This window comes from Miniopterus schreibersii (assembly GCF_964146895.1).
Source record: "Miniopterus schreibersii genome assembly, chromosome: 5".
NCBI lineage: Eukaryota > Metazoa > Chordata > Mammalia > Chiroptera > Miniopteridae > Miniopterus > Miniopterus schreibersii.
Window position 1 is genome coordinate 48,289,546 of NC_138106.1, and position 16,374 is coordinate 48,305,919.

The 16,374-nt window shown below is 42.7% G+C and overlaps 2 protein-coding genes across 7 annotated transcripts in view; one reads left to right on the top strand and one right to left on the bottom strand.

Moving 5' to 3' along the window:
* Nucleotides 1-1,473: 1,473 nt before the first annotated feature.
* DTX3L (deltex E3 ubiquitin ligase 3L) lies at nucleotides 1,474-7,639 on the bottom strand (the record flags this gene model as incomplete). Its single annotated transcript, XM_081139172.1, is given in 6 exon segments — nucleotides 1,474-1,589; nucleotides 1,591-1,657; nucleotides 2,574-2,791; nucleotides 3,196-4,743; nucleotides 6,389-6,594; nucleotides 7,438-7,639. Coding segments are annotated over 6 exon segments (2,268 nt in total). The 3' UTR covers nucleotides 1,474-1,562.
* A 99-nt stretch (nucleotides 7,640-7,738) lies between these two features.
* PARP9 (poly(ADP-ribose) polymerase family member 9) overlaps nucleotides 7,739-16,374 on the top strand; it is a 28,729-nt gene continuing 20,093 nt past the window's right edge. The window contains exons 1-4 of one of the 6 annotated variants that reach the window (XM_081139167.1): nucleotides 7,739-7,814; nucleotides 10,588-10,689; nucleotides 11,482-11,623; nucleotides 14,008-14,855. In XM_081139167.1, the coding sequence (XP_080995293.1) occupies nucleotides 10,675-10,689; nucleotides 11,482-11,623; nucleotides 14,008-14,855 (1,005 nt within the window). In that variant the 5' untranslated portion in view covers nucleotides 7,739-7,814; nucleotides 10,588-10,674. Of the gene's footprint in view, nucleotides 7,815-8,141; nucleotides 8,360-10,587; nucleotides 10,690-11,481; nucleotides 11,624-14,007; nucleotides 14,856-16,374 lie in introns of those variants that run through there. The other 5 variants (XM_081139169.1, XM_081139171.1, XM_081139166.1 and 2 more) reach the window with 5 other exon arrangements.

Below are 16,374 nucleotides of genomic sequence, written 5' to 3' on the forward strand. Positions count from 1 at the left end.
GGAAACCACCAGAATCTCAACCTAAGAAAAAAGGAGTGGGGAAAGAACACAGACAATCTGTTCCTAATGTGTAACTTTATTTAAAGCAGATACAGATGATAATACCTCCCACAGAGCAAAAGCAGCAATCCAAAGGCTCACCAACCACTCACACCATTAAACTGCCCATGCACACACTACATTGCAATCAAGCATCTAGACCTAAGCAGGAACCAAACTTTTGGTTTTTTGAAGCAAGCTAGCTAAAAGGTGAGTAGATACAAAACAACTACTTGTAACAGTGAAGACTTCAATGAATCACCAAAAATTAAATGTATCATCTGATTAACCAAAAAAAAAAAAAAAAGGCTACCATTTAGTTTAAGCTTCCTCAACTCTCTGGACAAAGGAAGAGATTCTGGATTCTTCAAATAGGACTTCTTCAGGGGAAATTTGCTGTGAGCACTGTGTAGAAATGCATTTCTGAGAGAGGCCCGGAATAATAGGCACTCCCCAGCCAGCTCCATGGAGGAGAAGTCCCCCTATGGGAGGCAGTATAGCTCTGGGGTGCAGAAGCTGTGGGGACAGACTATCTCCTTCAAATCCCAGCACTTCTACTAATTAACTATGTGACCTTTGTCAAGGTATCCTTTCTGTACATTAGTTTTCTCAGTTATAAAATGAGGGTACTAATAGTATCAATCACACAGATATAAAGATCTTATAAAGGGGATAAAATAAGTCCACAATAAATATTGACTATTACCCTCTAACCAAAAATATATGTGTGTGTATATGTGTATCCGTAGGGAAAGAAAAAGACATCCTGTTCATCCTTTTCGGAGAGAAGCTGGGATGTGGATGACCAGATAAGAAACTCAGTTTTTCAAATCAGGGTGAGGATTCTAGAAATGGATTCCTTATTCCTGCCTCTGCTAAAGATTTAGGGAGCACATATCCCTCTGCTGGGGTATTAACCCCGAGTCAGGCAGCAAAAACTTATTAAGCACCAACTGTATATACCAGGCTCTGAGTCATGACAAATAGCCTTATGCTATTTATTACCCAAGGTTGCACAATCTTTGCTCCTGGCAACTTTTCTGGCCTTGAGGGAGGGGAACATGTGTCTTTTAATAATTTACCATAGCCAAAGCGTTCCCCCATACCCCCCTCCCCCATTCACACTAGGATTTTACCTTTAGGGTACTTAAAGGGCAAACCAACCAACCAGCAAACAAAAAACTAAAGGACCACCCCAGAGATGGTAATAAAAAGAGGACCAATTGGCAGCTAGTATTTCAAATGAAGAGCACAGAAGATGATTTCAGACCCACAGCACTCCATTCCCCTCTCTCCCCAACAATGACACAAGAACGAGGCACAACACCTCTGCAGCAAAAAATCACACAGGTCTTTGGGGCTTTTATCTTTCATAAAAAGTAAGACTCCAGAAATGACAGACTATCAGATTCTTGCTCTTACATGAATCCCCTTGAGATGAGCATTTTAAAAAGGTGTTTCTACATTAGGATTTAGATTGGTATGTACTCTGCTTCTTCAACCGTGTCTTTTGAAAGCTTGGCTCAAGATATCCTGCCAGCAGTCTTCTTACTCAATTCCTTTATCTTTCAGCTCCAGCTTGACGCGTGTCAGATAATTAGCATCAGGGTAGCCAAACCTGCAGAAGTAAAAGCCCTTTAGCTTTATCACACATGATTTTAAAGAATCTGTTAAGCAGGTAACTGGCATTAACATTGTGTTGCAAACATTAACAAGCAATCCTGCGGCAGATGATTTATAATTATTTGTAAGTGTGCAGATGTGAGTCATTTAGCTAGTGAGTAAGCCTAACTGTGTGTCTAGGATCTGCCTTCCAACAAGATATTTTTATTTTCAGCTCGTGGTAAGCAGTGACTCCCAAGAAATTATACTATACTATAAATTTATACTATACTATAAAATATATATAAAAACATGTTATATATAAAAATATAATATAGTATATATATTTATATTTTATATATAAAAATGTAGTATATGCTACAAGAGGATTTTCAAATTTGGAAAATTTGCAAAAGTCTCAGGGCCCTTTTGAATTCTAAGGGTCTGAGGTATTCTATCTGAATTTCACTAGGAACAATTGGGTTGCCTACAACACAACTTCCACAACATTAAATAAGAGTTTTTCTAAAGTACTATTAGCGAAGTGAATTAAGGATCTCTACAGAATGATGGAGGAGAGGGTAGAAGAAAGGATGCTCTTAAAAGAAGGCAAAGTAAATAACATTCTTAGGATCTACCCTTCAAATAAACAGGAAACCTCAAATCAAGTCATCTGAGATATCACTGATCCTGGATTCTGAAGACCCCTGCCTTTGATGAAAAATTTAGTAACTGTATGATGCTTTCTGGTTGGGAGAGTAGAAGGTGATGGGAACCAATCTTTTTGCCTTTGAGATTAACATCTCTCAAAATACTGTACTATATCCAATCCCACTGCGAAAAAGAGTCCCTGATAGCCGTATCCTCAAATTGCCATAGTTTACAACCTCTAAATTCTGTTTAGCAAGTATTATATTTCAAAAGGTTCTCACTTTGCTGGTCCGCCATACTGGGACGTTTTGTGGTGGATATCATTCCATGTAATGACATTTGACATTCCTGAAGCTCGAGAAGTCCCCACTGTGAAAATTAGCTTTTGCTCAAAGGCCTTACGAAGCAGTGCCAAAACCTCTTCTCCTTCCTTGTTAGCAGGCAAGTATGCAGTTCGCAGTGTTCCAGAATATGGAAATCCTGGGTTTGGGTGCTCTTTCTGTGTGAAAACAAAACAATGTCACGTGAAAACACTCCGAGTCTAAATTTTACTATACTATGCAGATAGAGCAAATCAAAAGCAAAAAAAAGTATTAAAGGTTTGCTCATATTCCCATTAGTTCATATTTCTCCTCTTTCCCTAAATTCATGCTGGGAATATCATCCATCTTCCTGACTCCCCCCACCTTGACACATAATCATCACCCACCCCTTCTCTCCCTTAATAGACACAAGAGATAAGTTATAAGCAAACACTGTTACTTTCATAACTACTTAAAGCGATTGCCTATGACCATGGAAATAAGTCCCTGCAAAATCCACTAATTGGTAACAGCACAGTCTCTTGTGTGCTGGTAATCCTAGCACATTAGAAAGAAACCCAGAGATCTCAGAAACACTTACTGTTTGTATGCCTCCCTTCATCTCATAAATAATCTCGATGGAGCCACAGCTTTCATAACCTGGAAGTGAAGTTTTTAGGTAACGGGTCTTCATGGTTCCCTCTGGCTGATTTCCTTTCTGGACACCATAGGGAACCTGGCACAGAGGACAGACTGGCTTATACACCATGGCTTGGTCGATACAACGGGTGCAGAATTCGTGCTTGCACTTTGATAGCACTTTCTTGTTCTTAATGGGCTCCATACAGATGGGACATGGATCTTCTTCCTTGTCTACTCCTGACGCCCCAGAACTGGCAGAGCGCTGGGATGTTGGTAAAGCTGTTTCTGAATCATTACTATCAACGTCCATGGGTGTTTCATGATCCCCATTTGACTTCTCTCCAGCTAACAGGGGTATTCCCCTTGTGTTTAAGACATACTGCTTTGCCTTTACAAGGTGATTTGGCAGCCCAATAAAAGTTATTGATTCTTTATTTAGCAACAAGTGTACCCCTGGATGCTTTTTTCTAAAGTCAACAGTGAACTTGGTCCCAAACAAGTTCTTTCTCTCCTTGCCCAGAGGTTTCAGTGAAAGAACTTCTCTAATCAGCTGACAAGAAATATGTTGATAGGCATCGATGAAACTTGCATAAGCATGCACAGACAAATCTAACTCCTTGTCCTTAGGTTCAAATATAATGTAGGTTTTCTGACTTTTCCCCAAAACCTTATATTGAGTGTTGTACTTTTTTTCTATCTCTGATATCTCCTGGAGTAATTCAGCTTCTAAAAGCTTATAGTGAGCTATGTCAACCTCAATTCCATTCATCATGCACCTGGGAGTCAATATTTTCACAGGTGCCTTGACAAGACTTTCAGAGATTCGGAGGGCAAGAAAATGTTTGGCAGCTGAAATGTCATTTTCTGTCCCAAGGAGAGTTAATTCTGCTCCATTCTCCTTTATAAAAAGCTTTTCAAACTGGTGACTCAATTCCTGTTTGATTTTATTTGCCTGCTTACTGTCTGATAATGCAACACTTTCCTGCCTTGTAGTTCCCATGATTTTCTGAAATTCACTGATAAAACAGTCTTGAGCTGCTACTCTGAGGTCATGTGATTGACTTGAGGTGAATTCTAAAGAGATCGTGTTCAGAGAACTCTCCCAGCTTTTTATTTTTACACCAAATCTTTTCTCTATTGACTCCATTTTTTCAGGATTGGTATATTTGAAGTATTCGAAGAAAGGCAGGGGAATTTCATAACAGTTGCCTTTTCCTTCTGACCTCGTTTTTGGTTCAGAGAGAGAACCGTAGCTGTTCTGGTCCAACTGATGGGGTGGCTCCCTCTCTGTTGTCAAACGGGATGATTCGTGTTTCTGCTCACTTTTTAGGAGTTGCTCACTGAAGAAGCCATGTATTTTTTCAATATCTCTGAAGTCACCACACACCTTCTCAATTCCATCATAGCCCTCCATTTTTTTGACATTGGGACAGAGAGTGGTTATGTGTTCCCTCTGCTCTTTAGAGAACAGGTTACAGTTCAGGTCAGCTGTGACACTGAGGAAGATCTGAAATTTAAAAGGAACAAATGAAATCTCTCAGACACCCAAGCCCACAGTCTCCTCTCAGGAGAAACAACAACTTAGCAGAGGGTGACTTCTTCCAAATCCTTTTCACAGAGGACATAGCACACTGTCACCCAGAGGTTCTCCACCCTGTCTGCACATCAGAATCACCTGGGAAGTTAAAAGGGGGAAAAAAAAAAAAAGGCCAACGACCAGACACGTCGCCAGAGATTCTGATGTAAATGTAGAGCCTGGGCATGAACACTTTTAAAGGCTCTGTGGACAAGCAGTTTGGATTCTAGAGCTGCCACTATCTGTTTGACCTTGGGGAATGGGGTGGAGGGAAGGCATTTTGTCTTTCCATGCAAGCTGCTGTTGTTCTCACAAAAGTCTGAGAGCCTGGAAGGGAGTCATAAATTTGAGAAATACGGTTTTTTTCCTATTACTTTTTTTCTAGTCTTCAACCACCTCTTATTTATTTATTTATTTATTTTACTAAACACCTAAGTGGATGAAGTGTTGCTGGACTCTCTAAACCCTAGCCTTTAGATGCTCAAGTATAAGGCAAGCACAACAAATTAGGCTAAAAAAAAGACAGGCAAATTGAATGGAATAAAAAAAACAAGATTTCTAATGTTTTGTTCCCCCTCAAGGCCTTTGCACATGCTATTTCCTCTGCATGTAACATCCTCATTCTAGATCTTCCTTCAAAATATTTCCTGAATCCAGCCACTTCACACACCTCCATCGGGACCACCCAGAGTCCAAGCTATTATTGTCTTGCACCTGGCCCACTGCAAATCCTCCTAATTGGACCCTGACCTTCCACTCTAGCCCCTTCCTACAATCAGTTATCCACACAGCAGCGTAAGTGATCCTTTAGAGACCCAAATCAAAGTATTCCACTCCCCTGGCTCAAAACTATCTGATGAATCCCCTAACATTTAAGTGAAAATCCAAAGTCCTTACCTTCATCCCCCAAAATCTGACCTCTCAAAGTTCCTCTTATAACACTCTCTCCCTTGCTCACTGCCCTAGCCACACTGGCTTCCCTCCTTGAAGCTCCTGGAGCTCAAGATGTAAGCTCCTGTCTTGAGGTCTTTGCTCTTGTGCTTCCCTCTGTCATTTATCTTGCTGTATTCTTCTTCCTAGCACTTGTCACTGGCAGACATTTTATTATAAATCTATTTGTTTACTATTAGTGTCTTTTTCCTTCACTAGAACATAAGGTACCTGAGGGCAGGGTCTGCTGTGTTCCTGGCTATAACCCCAGCTCCTGTGACAGTGCCTAGCACACACTGTCACATTGATTTGTCAAATGACTCTGCATGGCTGATTCCTTCTCATTCAAGTCTCAGGCCCAATGTCACCTCAGAGAATTTGTCTCTGACTCCTGGTCACAAGTAGCATGATCTCCTTTCCTTCCTTGCTCTGGCCCAGTCACTGTCTAAGGCACACAGCACTCTCTAAAATTGTTTTATTGTCCTTCTATGTAGCTCCCCACCCCCAGCAGGGACCTGTTATCCTCTGTGCCCCAGTGCCTAAAACAGTGCCTGGCTTAGCCAATGGTTGTTGGACCAATAATGAAAGCAAGGTGACTGGAGAGAAAGTTGCAAGTACATACCCAGCTGCTTCTTTCAATACTCACCTTTTGGACACGGGAATCCACAGCATTAGGAATATGTTCTTCATTTGGATGCTTCTCACCAGACTTAGCCCCTTCCTGTGATGGTGTTTGCACTTGAGACATTCCATTCTCCTCTATTGGATTTTCAGAGGGTTCCAGGAAAATAGTCACAAGTTTGTCGTCAACTGTAATTTGGTGCTTTCCTTTTTTCAACACTCGCTCCTTAGCTTCAGTGGAGACATTAAACACACACATACACATAGACATGGGAGTGATTTCAAATAATCGTGTTATTCAGGCATCTGCACCCTGCCCAAGCACCCCACAGTACGGGCTCCCTGCATGCTGGGATGGCCTGTTGCGATAGGGATGTGAGGGAGCTATTCAAAACTCACAGGTGGGCAGCTTCAGTTTTACTGTACAAATGAAAGCTCAATAATAATAAAACATCAACAACTCATGAAAAGTCGTCTCTGAAACTCTCTCGGTTTCCCTTTTCAGTCATATGGAATAATACTCATATGGAATAATACTCATATAAAGTAGATTAAAAAACAGGGAGTGAACAGTGCAGACTCAGAATTTTGTAATTATCCGTATGTGTTTACTGACATTCATAGAAAAAGGCTGGAAGAACCAGACTGGTGTTCTTCTTCATTCTTTTCTCTCTCTTTTCTATAGTGTGCATATATTACTTTTGTAATCCTCAAAAATAAATCAATGGAACAGTTGTTTAAAACATAAAAATGCAATACCTAAATGGCAAAGGGTGACAGGCGTGGGGGGAAGGAAAAGGTGTTCTTCGGGGAGCTGAGAAAGACGAGTCAGGACCGGCCTGCTGGAAGGTGGCCCCGTCAGGCCAGGTCACCAACCAGACGCGTTGGGCTCGATCCTCCACCGGGGGCGGCGTTTCTTGGCAGCAAGAGCCCCCGGTTGCTGCGGCCGCACCAGACGCGCCACACCTTCCCCCACCCTCTCCCCTGGGTCGGCCCGCCGGGCCTGCCCGCAACCCCGCGGGGCTGGGCCCCAGGGACGACCTTTGCGCCCCCAGTCCCAGGCCTGGGGCTCACCTGCCCTTTCCAAGAACTCCACCTGGTAGGTGTGGGGGGTGCCGGGGCCCAGGTGTCGGACGGTGCACTCCCCGCCGCCCGACGGCCGGCTCTGGAAGTAGCTTTCCAGCTTCCGACGTACGTTCGTCGGGGGGCCGGGCTCGGACACCCGAACGAGCAGCGGGGACGGCGGGCAGGGCGCCGAGGCCATGGCTTCGGACATGGGGCTGCCGTGGCGGCTCCGGACGTGGCTGGGCCTGGACTGAGGCAGGGGTGCGTCCCGCCCCGCCTTCCGGGGCTGCAAAGTTTCAGTTTCGCTTTCCCGAAGGTCCCTCCCCGTTCCCGGCAGAGCCGTTCCCCCTCCTCTCCTCGCAGCCTTCTCCTCGACAGTTCGCCTGGTGAGTGGGTAGCGTCCGCGTCCCCCGCGCGGTGGGCGACCGTCGCCCGGGGGTCTCCTCTCCCGCGGGCTTGGGCGCGGGCTTGGGCGGGCGCGCGGGCTTGGGCGGGCGCCAGGGCCAGGCCCCCCATGTGAGGATGAGACCGGGGAGAGGCTGAAGTCCAAGTTTCTCCTGAGTCGGTGATTACTTTGAGCTCTTGGTGGTGTTACCATTAAACGCAGCTAAAATGTAATTCCCATTTGGAATTCAGATTAATACCTGCATTTTTTTAAAAATTGCGTTCACTTGCGTTATGACATATCACCTGTTACCTCCCTCCAACTTTAGCCTTTAGACTGGCTCTCCGGGTCTGCATGCCCTCATTCCTGGACTTGACCAAACAGTATGGACCACTGTGTACTAGGGAATAAAGGTGATCATGGAGCCCCTCACCTCACCGGAGAGTAAAGGGAGGTGGGGAGATGGTGGGTGGCATCTGAGACACAGGGACCATTGTGACCTGAAGCACAAACCGAGCACTGGAGCCTTGGAGGAGAATGAGATGGGTAAGGGATGTGATGGAGGAAGGGGCTAGATCATTGCTGTCTAGTACAAATATAATGGAACCAAATATGTAATTTAAAAGCTTTTATGAGCCATAACTTAAAAAGTATAAACAGGTGAAATCAATTTTAATGATGTTATTTAACTCATTATATCCTAAATTTAATCATTTAATTTGTATACATCCTAAATTAATCATTCATTATGTAATCAGTGTTAAAACTTATGACATATTTTTACATTCCTTTTGTCATATTAAGTCTTTTCAATCCAGTGTTTATCTCACACTTACATCTCAGTTTTGGGACTAGCCACATTTCAGAAGCTTAAGAGTTGCATGTGACTCATGGCCCACATTGGACAGATAGCACAGGTCTAGGTAGTGAAAGGTCTTGGAAGATCAGTGGGGAGAAATGGAAGGGTTGTGAGCAGGGGAAACAGGAGAGTGATTTGTCAGATGTGCATTTTAGAAAAATGGTGTTGACAGCCATGTGGAGGACACATTTCCAAGCAGGGATCAACAGAGGCAGAGAGGCCAGAGAAGGTTTTTCACATGGCTGGTAAGACTGGAAATGGGTCAGTCTTTATGGAGAGCAATTTGGCAGTACTGTCAGAATTACAACTGCATAGACTTTACGATTCTGCAGTTAGGGGTCGGAGGGAGCCTTTCACACTTCTAAATTGAATCCAGGAAACATAATACCTATCCAAAAATAAAATGTAAATTGAATACATTTAAATCTTTAAAGAGAGTGTATTGACATAGCTCAGGCAAGAGGTCCTGAGGCCCTGAAGTGGTCAGTGGGCAAGGAGTGTAGGGGCATGAGTGACTTAGGTGTTCTAACCTAGTTGATGGGTTGGTTATGGCACAAAAGAAAAGATTCTAGATTTCTGACTTGAGTAGATAAATGGTGTATCATTGATTGAACTGTGGAGTCGAGGAGAGAAAGCATGGATTTTGGAGGAGGTCATATAAGGGTAGGGAGGTGAATCTAGGCAAAAGGCCTATAAAGGTAAAGTGAAAGGTTACAAAAGAACCACTGGAAGATGGCATAGGAGAAGCTAAGAAAGCAGAGTTTTAGGATCCAAAGAAAGAGGTCAAACAAAGATTAGAACAGAAGAGAGTGTATTGGGATTAACCTCATGGAGGACACTAACGATCAGTTTCAGAGGAGTGCTGGGAGTGAGGCAGGAGCCCACTACAGTGGGCTGAGCAGGCAGATGGATGGAGGAGAGTCAACTTCTTCATGTTGCCCATGCAGAGAAAAGAACACAGTAGGAACCAGTGATGGAAAGTTGGGAAGGGGATTAAATATTCCCCCTTCAAGTCTATCCCTATGCCTTTAAAGCCTGATCTAAAGGAAAAAACAAGTGAAATACCATCTAAAGCAAAAGCCCACTGGAAGCCTGCTGCCAAAGCAAACACAGACTTCCTTCTTTTGTGAAAACAGCAGTGCCCTCTGGAGGCAAAAATTCATCTTGTCCTCTTACTGTAGGATTGTTCGGGACTTGCTGTTTTTCCTGACCTGTAAGAATAATAGTGCTTTGATGCTGTACATAGCCGCACAAAATTTTTCTATTGCAAAGGCATTGAAAATCATTTTAGAGGCCTTTTGGCAACTATGTGGGCAGCAAGTATAGGCTACTGTGTCGTTAAGCATTTTCATTTCTACCTATTAGATGGAAAATCATTAAAATAGTTTTTCCAGAGTTTCTGATTTTTATCCAAATATTCCCCTTCCTTATTAGATCAAGGAATTTATTACAAACTCAGTACACACACCCTGATAGGCGTAAGTACAGTTCCTTTCTTCAGACACTCTCCAAGGTTCTTTACACTCACTCATAAGGCTTGTTTTTCCTCATTGCTTTTTTGAATGCTGTGCCCAGTCTTACCACTTGGTATCAATCTGCTCTTCTAACTATGTAAGAACCTGTTCCATCCTTCAAGGTCTGGTTCTAGTCTCACTTTCTCCCTAAAGCTTTCCTTGCTGTAGCCCACATGGCTCTTTCCCTTCTCTGAATTGTCATTACGATTTCAATTGGAACCTCTCTGTAAAGGTTAGAAGGTAAATAGTAACTATAGCAGCAAAACAATATTGCCTTTTCACCAGTAAAACTAAAACCTACTCAAGATCAGAAATCATGTTCAGTCTTCCTATGATGCATTCTTACCAAATTCCCTAAGATGCTGGTCAATGCTTATTGCATCCTTTGTGTTCATTCCTAGAAGTGGGCCCCCATATTTGGGAACAGCAGTCTATATTGGAAAAGCAAAACAGAGTGTAAAGATTTGAAGACCCCAGGGCCCTGGAGGATGGACTTTTCCAAGGTAAAAGTACTTATATATAAACGTATATAAATCATGAACTTTGATCAGCACATGAATAGTTCTTCCTATAACAGTAAGAAATCTGGGTCTTTGGTTTGGTATTAGTAGCCCAATAAAAGTTTCTCCTTACACCATGTGAGACAAAGGGAATAAAGAATACGCTAATCTAATCAATGGAGGCACCAGGAGGATGGATGATTTGTAAAAATGTGCCCTTGGTGTCATTTTTATTTTGTCTACTTATTCAGCAATTCTGCTTTTGCAGGATGGGAAGAGGAGGATTGTGGAGGAAGAATAAAAACAAAGAAATAGAGAAAAAACACCTCATATGTTTAACCATAAAATTCTACATTCATGCTTTTGTCATGAAATAAGTAATTGAAAGTGGGTCCTTACTGGTAGATGGGGAGGTGTAGCTGATGAAGCTCATGTCCCCAAGTCTTCTGTCTAGAAAAAACCCACAAGCCTTTGGAAACTGGAGGTCTGTCAGAAAGCTTTGGGTCATTTTGGTCTGTGACATTTGGGCCTTTACCAGTGTTAATCTCTAACCCTTCAGCTCAGCCTGAATTAGAAATGCATTGATTGGCCCCCTAGGAAGCCGCATAGGGTCAATGTTTGCTAAACATTTAGTATTTCAAGTATGTCAGGCACACAGATTAAACAAATGAACAAACGTGTTCCACTTCCCCCTCAAACCCAGGGCTTTTAGTAGAATTTCTGTTGCGTTGTGATTATTAAACTGTATTTGTTATCAGTAATCTGTAGTCACTCAGTTTCCATTTTTTTTCACAGGGTGCTGGAGCAGCAGCTTACAATGAGAAGTCAGGTAGTACCAACTTAATCCCAGTCTTGTGTCAGAAATTGTTTGCTCAGATCTATCCTCAGTGGAAAAAGGGGAATACAGAACGAGACTGTCTCCCCTGCAAGAATTCAGGTGCGTGATTGCAGGACCTTATGGCAACCCGGTGCCTCAGAAGGGGAACTGCCTCAGGGCCAGTGTACATCAGCAGGCATGTTCTCTTAGGGTTTCCACTGATCCCTTGCTTTGCCCACAAGATGTGAGACTCTTCTGACCACAGCCTGAGAACTTGGTCAGAAGAGGTGATCCACTGATTGTCCCTTGTTCAACAAGGGCTGTAAGAGGCAAATGGAACTTGCCTAATTCTAAGGATGGCCCACTTGAATTTTCAACCAAAGTGCAGGCCAGTGGGATCTGGCTACTCCCATGCTGCTTCTTTTAGGTAAATGAAGCCACCAGAGGTTTTTCTAGGTGGCTGAGATTAGAAATGGGAGTTAAAGTAAAATATAATTACTACATTTTACCTATTTTAGAACACACAGCTTTTCACATCTCTGAAATACAGCTATTCTCTGTCAATCATTAGTGTGCCATGGTTTAACCGGCATTGTTTTTAAGTGGCATATAATAATGATGTCTTAGCCCGTCTGGAGTAGCTTAGTTGGTTGAGTTGTCAGTTGTCCTTTGCACCAAAAGGTTGCCAGTTCGATTCCCCATCAGGGCACATACCTGGGTTGTGGGTTTGATCCCTGGTCAAGGTATATACTGAAGGCAGCCAATCAATGTTTCTCTCTCACATCGATGTTTCTCTCTCTCCCTTCTCCTCTCTAAGCATGTCCTCGAGTGAAGATTAAAAAACAATAATGATGATGTCTTAGATTCCATGAAATACAGTGTCACAGGTTGGGTTCTTAAGGAAGGTAGAAACTGAGAGGGAGTTAGGAATGCAAAAGGTTTATCGTGAAAGGAAAAGAGAAGAAACTGGATTGAATAGGTGGAGCCGTCAGACTGTAAGGAAAACCTGATGAAGCTCTGCCAGTCTTAGATTGCCCATCAGGAAAGTCCCACATTGGACATAAATGACCTTGATCAGCCATTGATGGGGGCCACTCTGAGAATAGGATGGCCTTGGCTGGAAAGCTGAGATGGACCCTGAGGGGCTAACAACTGGCAGCTGGTGGCTAACTGTAGTCCCTCCTTCATAACCATATTGAAGGGGGAATCACATCTTCTTTTCCGCCACATGTAGTAAATAATTTTTAGTCAATCAGTTTTAATTCCACAAAACTAGAGTATGATGTTCTACCCATTTGCTGGACCATGACCCCCACAGAACATCCTTGACCAATGACTGACAGAAGTTGGATGAATATTCCAACTCCTTTCCCTTCCGGTGATATAACTCTAAGACACACTGTCGCCTGGTGGAGTCAAGTTTCATTTGATTTGTAACACATCCTTTGTTCATTTCCTTCCCTTTTCTGTCTTACTTTCCTACTCTGCCCTCCCATCTCATGCCTCTGATATTTTCTAGGATCAACTCCCAAGTAAATTTACACTCAAATCCTTATCTCAGAGTCTGCTTCTAAGAGAACCCAGACTGTGGCACTAAGACTAAGCAAACAAGTTATGAATAAAGCCTCCACTTGATTTTGACTCATAATTAATTCCTTTTCAACATTTGTGCCTTAAACATGGTTCTTCCCAAGCTTACCATTTTTATGTGGATTTTAAAATTCATGAGCCCCTGCCCAGCCAGTGTGGCTCAGTGGTTAAACATCAACCTATGATCCAGGAGATGGAGGTTCAATTCCTGGTCAGGGCACATGCCCAGGTTGCAGCCTCAATCCCCAGCGGGGGGCGTGCAGGAGGCAGCCGATCAATGACTCTCTCTCATCAGACTCTCTCTCATCATTGATGTTCCTCTCTCTCTCTCCCTCTCCCTTCCTCTCTCTGAAATCAATAAAAAAATATATATTTAAACAAAAAATAGCCCAGCCAGGCGTGGCTCAGCGGTTGAGCGTCGACCTAGGATCCAGGCGATCGGGGTTCGATTCCCGGTCAGGGCACATACCCGGGTTGTGGGCTCGATCAATGACTTTCTCATCATTGATGTTTCTATCTCTCCCTCTCCCTCTCCTTTCCTCTCTCTGAAATCAATAAAGATATATTTTAAATAAATAAATAAATAAATAAAATTCATGAGCCCCCAAATACATAGTTTTCTTACCACCATCATTGTATCATAGTAGAGTAGCTACCACTTAATGGAGTATTTACTATATGCCAGACAGAAGACTAAGCACTTCATGGGTGATTTACCATTGAAAACTCTTGGGTATTCTTGGTCTAATTACATATCTAGGTGAGAAAGAGAATCAGGAAGGAGGCTAGAGGAAGTTCCTCTCTCTTTTGTATATAGGACACTCATTCTCCTCATGTGAAGCGGAATTACATTCTTTTCAAAAGAACCCTTGCTCATTTCTTGATTTTTTTTTTAATCTTCTCTCCTTTTCCAGAGACGGACATTCTTGGAGAAAACTATATTTGGCAAATACCCGTTAATCACAATGACTTCAAAATTTTAAAAAATAATGAGAGTCAGCTGTGTGAAGTCCTCCGGAATAAATTTGGCTGTGTCTCTACCCTAGTCTCTCCAGCCCGGGAAAGTAACAGCGAGTCTCGGCAAGTCTTCAGGAAAAGGCTGACTCCTGGGCTAGAGCTATCTGTCTGGAAGGATGACCTCACCAGACATGCTGTTGATGTTGTGGTGAATGCAGCCAATGAAGAACTTAGACATGGGGGAGGCCTGGCCCAGGCCCTGGTGAAAGCTGGCGGCCAAGAAATCCAAGAGGAGAGTATACGAGTTGTTTCCACACATGGTAAAATACCAACTGGTGAGATAGCTGTCACAGGAGCAGGGAAGCTTCCCTGCAAACACATTATTCATGCTGTTGGGCCTCAGTGGGTGGAGACGGAGAGAGAGAGATGTATCATTTTTCTGCAAAAGGCCATTTTAAATATTCTGAGGTGTGTCACTTCTGGCCATCTGCACAACACTGAGACAGTAGCAATTCCAGCCCTAAGCTCTGGGATTTTCCGGTTCCCTCTGAATTTGTGCACAAGCACCATTGTGGAAACTATCGTTCATTTCCAAAGGAAGAACCCTGCCTATAATTTAAAAGAAATTCACCTGGTAAGCAACGAGGGCCCTACTGTTGATGCCTTTAAAACTGCTTCCGAAGTCTTCCTAGGGAGCAATGAGCTGGGGACCTTGGTGAGTCAAGGAGCCATCCTTCCTTCCAATACAATGGTTGTGAACAGCCTGACTCTCCAGATTGTCCTAGGCCACATCGAACTGCAGGGGGTAAGCCTTTGTTTCTATTCTCTTGCACTGCCAAAGGGGATCCCTGAACTGTTTATTACCTATCAAGTATGTTTTGAGTATATACTATTTCAAACACTGTTTAATCTTGTTAAGGTTAAGAGTATGGACTTTAGAGATGGACCATCTGGATTTGAATACTAGCTTTGCCATTTACTAACTGGGTGACGTGAATCTAGTTACTTTATCTTTTGGTCCTCAGTTTCCTCATCTGGAAAATGAGGGTAATAATAACACTTATATCTTAGAGTTGGAATCAATACACATAAAATGCTTAGAATAGAGCTCGGCACATGACAAGTATTTATAACTATTATTGGTATTATTCTTAGGCATCATGAGGAAATAAAACAATCCTTGATTCCAAGGAACTTAAAAGCTATTATACTCTTTTTATGTTAAAAAATTCTTTATTTGAAAAGTCTCATTGGTAGACAAACGATCTGAACATTTCTGAAGCAACCTACCAAGAGTAAACAAAAAAATCTTAATACAAAACAAATTCATAGTATTTAAGAGTATGTCAATTTGTGACAAGAGTGGAGTGGACTAAGAAAGATTACTTCAGAAGATGTGAGTTTTGGATCTGATCTCAAGTTATAATGGATATGGATTGCCAGGAGGAATGTCCTGGTTGTTAGAATGACTTGATCAGAGAAACACAGAGGATAATAGATAGAAAATAATGGGCTGGACCAGTCAGGAGGCTTAGGTGGGGCTGTAAGTTGTTTTCTGAGTATATGGCTCTGTGCCAGGGGCCAGGAGGATATGAAGTGTGACTTAGCATTTAGCCAGGGTTCAGTGAGCTCAAAGGAGAGGACTCAGGCAGGGAGGGGAGGGAGTCAGGGTAACAGTGAACCTAGGTATTTCTGGGTTAATGCAGCTCCCTTGCTAGGCAGAGAGCACCTTGAGGATGGGGATCATGGCTAGTTCATCTCTGTAGCCCCAGAGCCCAATCTGGGCATGCTTCTAGGTGTTAGCAAATTATTGGTGAATAAGTGAAGGAGGAAGCAGGGAGCAGGGGGCTGCAACAGAAAAAGAAAAAGAATATAAATATTCTTTTTATTTTCTGGATCAATGATGTCATACTTAAGACTCTCCTTTGGTCACAATCAAATAGACTTAATCGTATGTGAAAAAATACCACGTACTGCCTGCAAGACAATAGAAAGAAGGTTGAGGGGACCCCCACAAAATGCAATGCAGTCAAACCTCAGTTCTTGACCATCTCTGATCTTGAACAATTCAGTTCTTGACCAAGTTGTTCATGGAAAAATGTCTCAGTTGTCCAACAAAACTTTCAGTTCTAGAACCCTTTCATTCTGATACCTGTATGATCAGTCACACGTCTCTCAGGCAACAAAGGAGAGAATGCTCGAGTATGAGTGAGTTTACCCCTAAACCCCGAACTGTTAACATCTCAGGAAATTGTGCTGTGAATATTTTCATGTTTTGTTTTTGTTGCTGCTTATTATTATTAAATATGTACAGTAAGTCACCA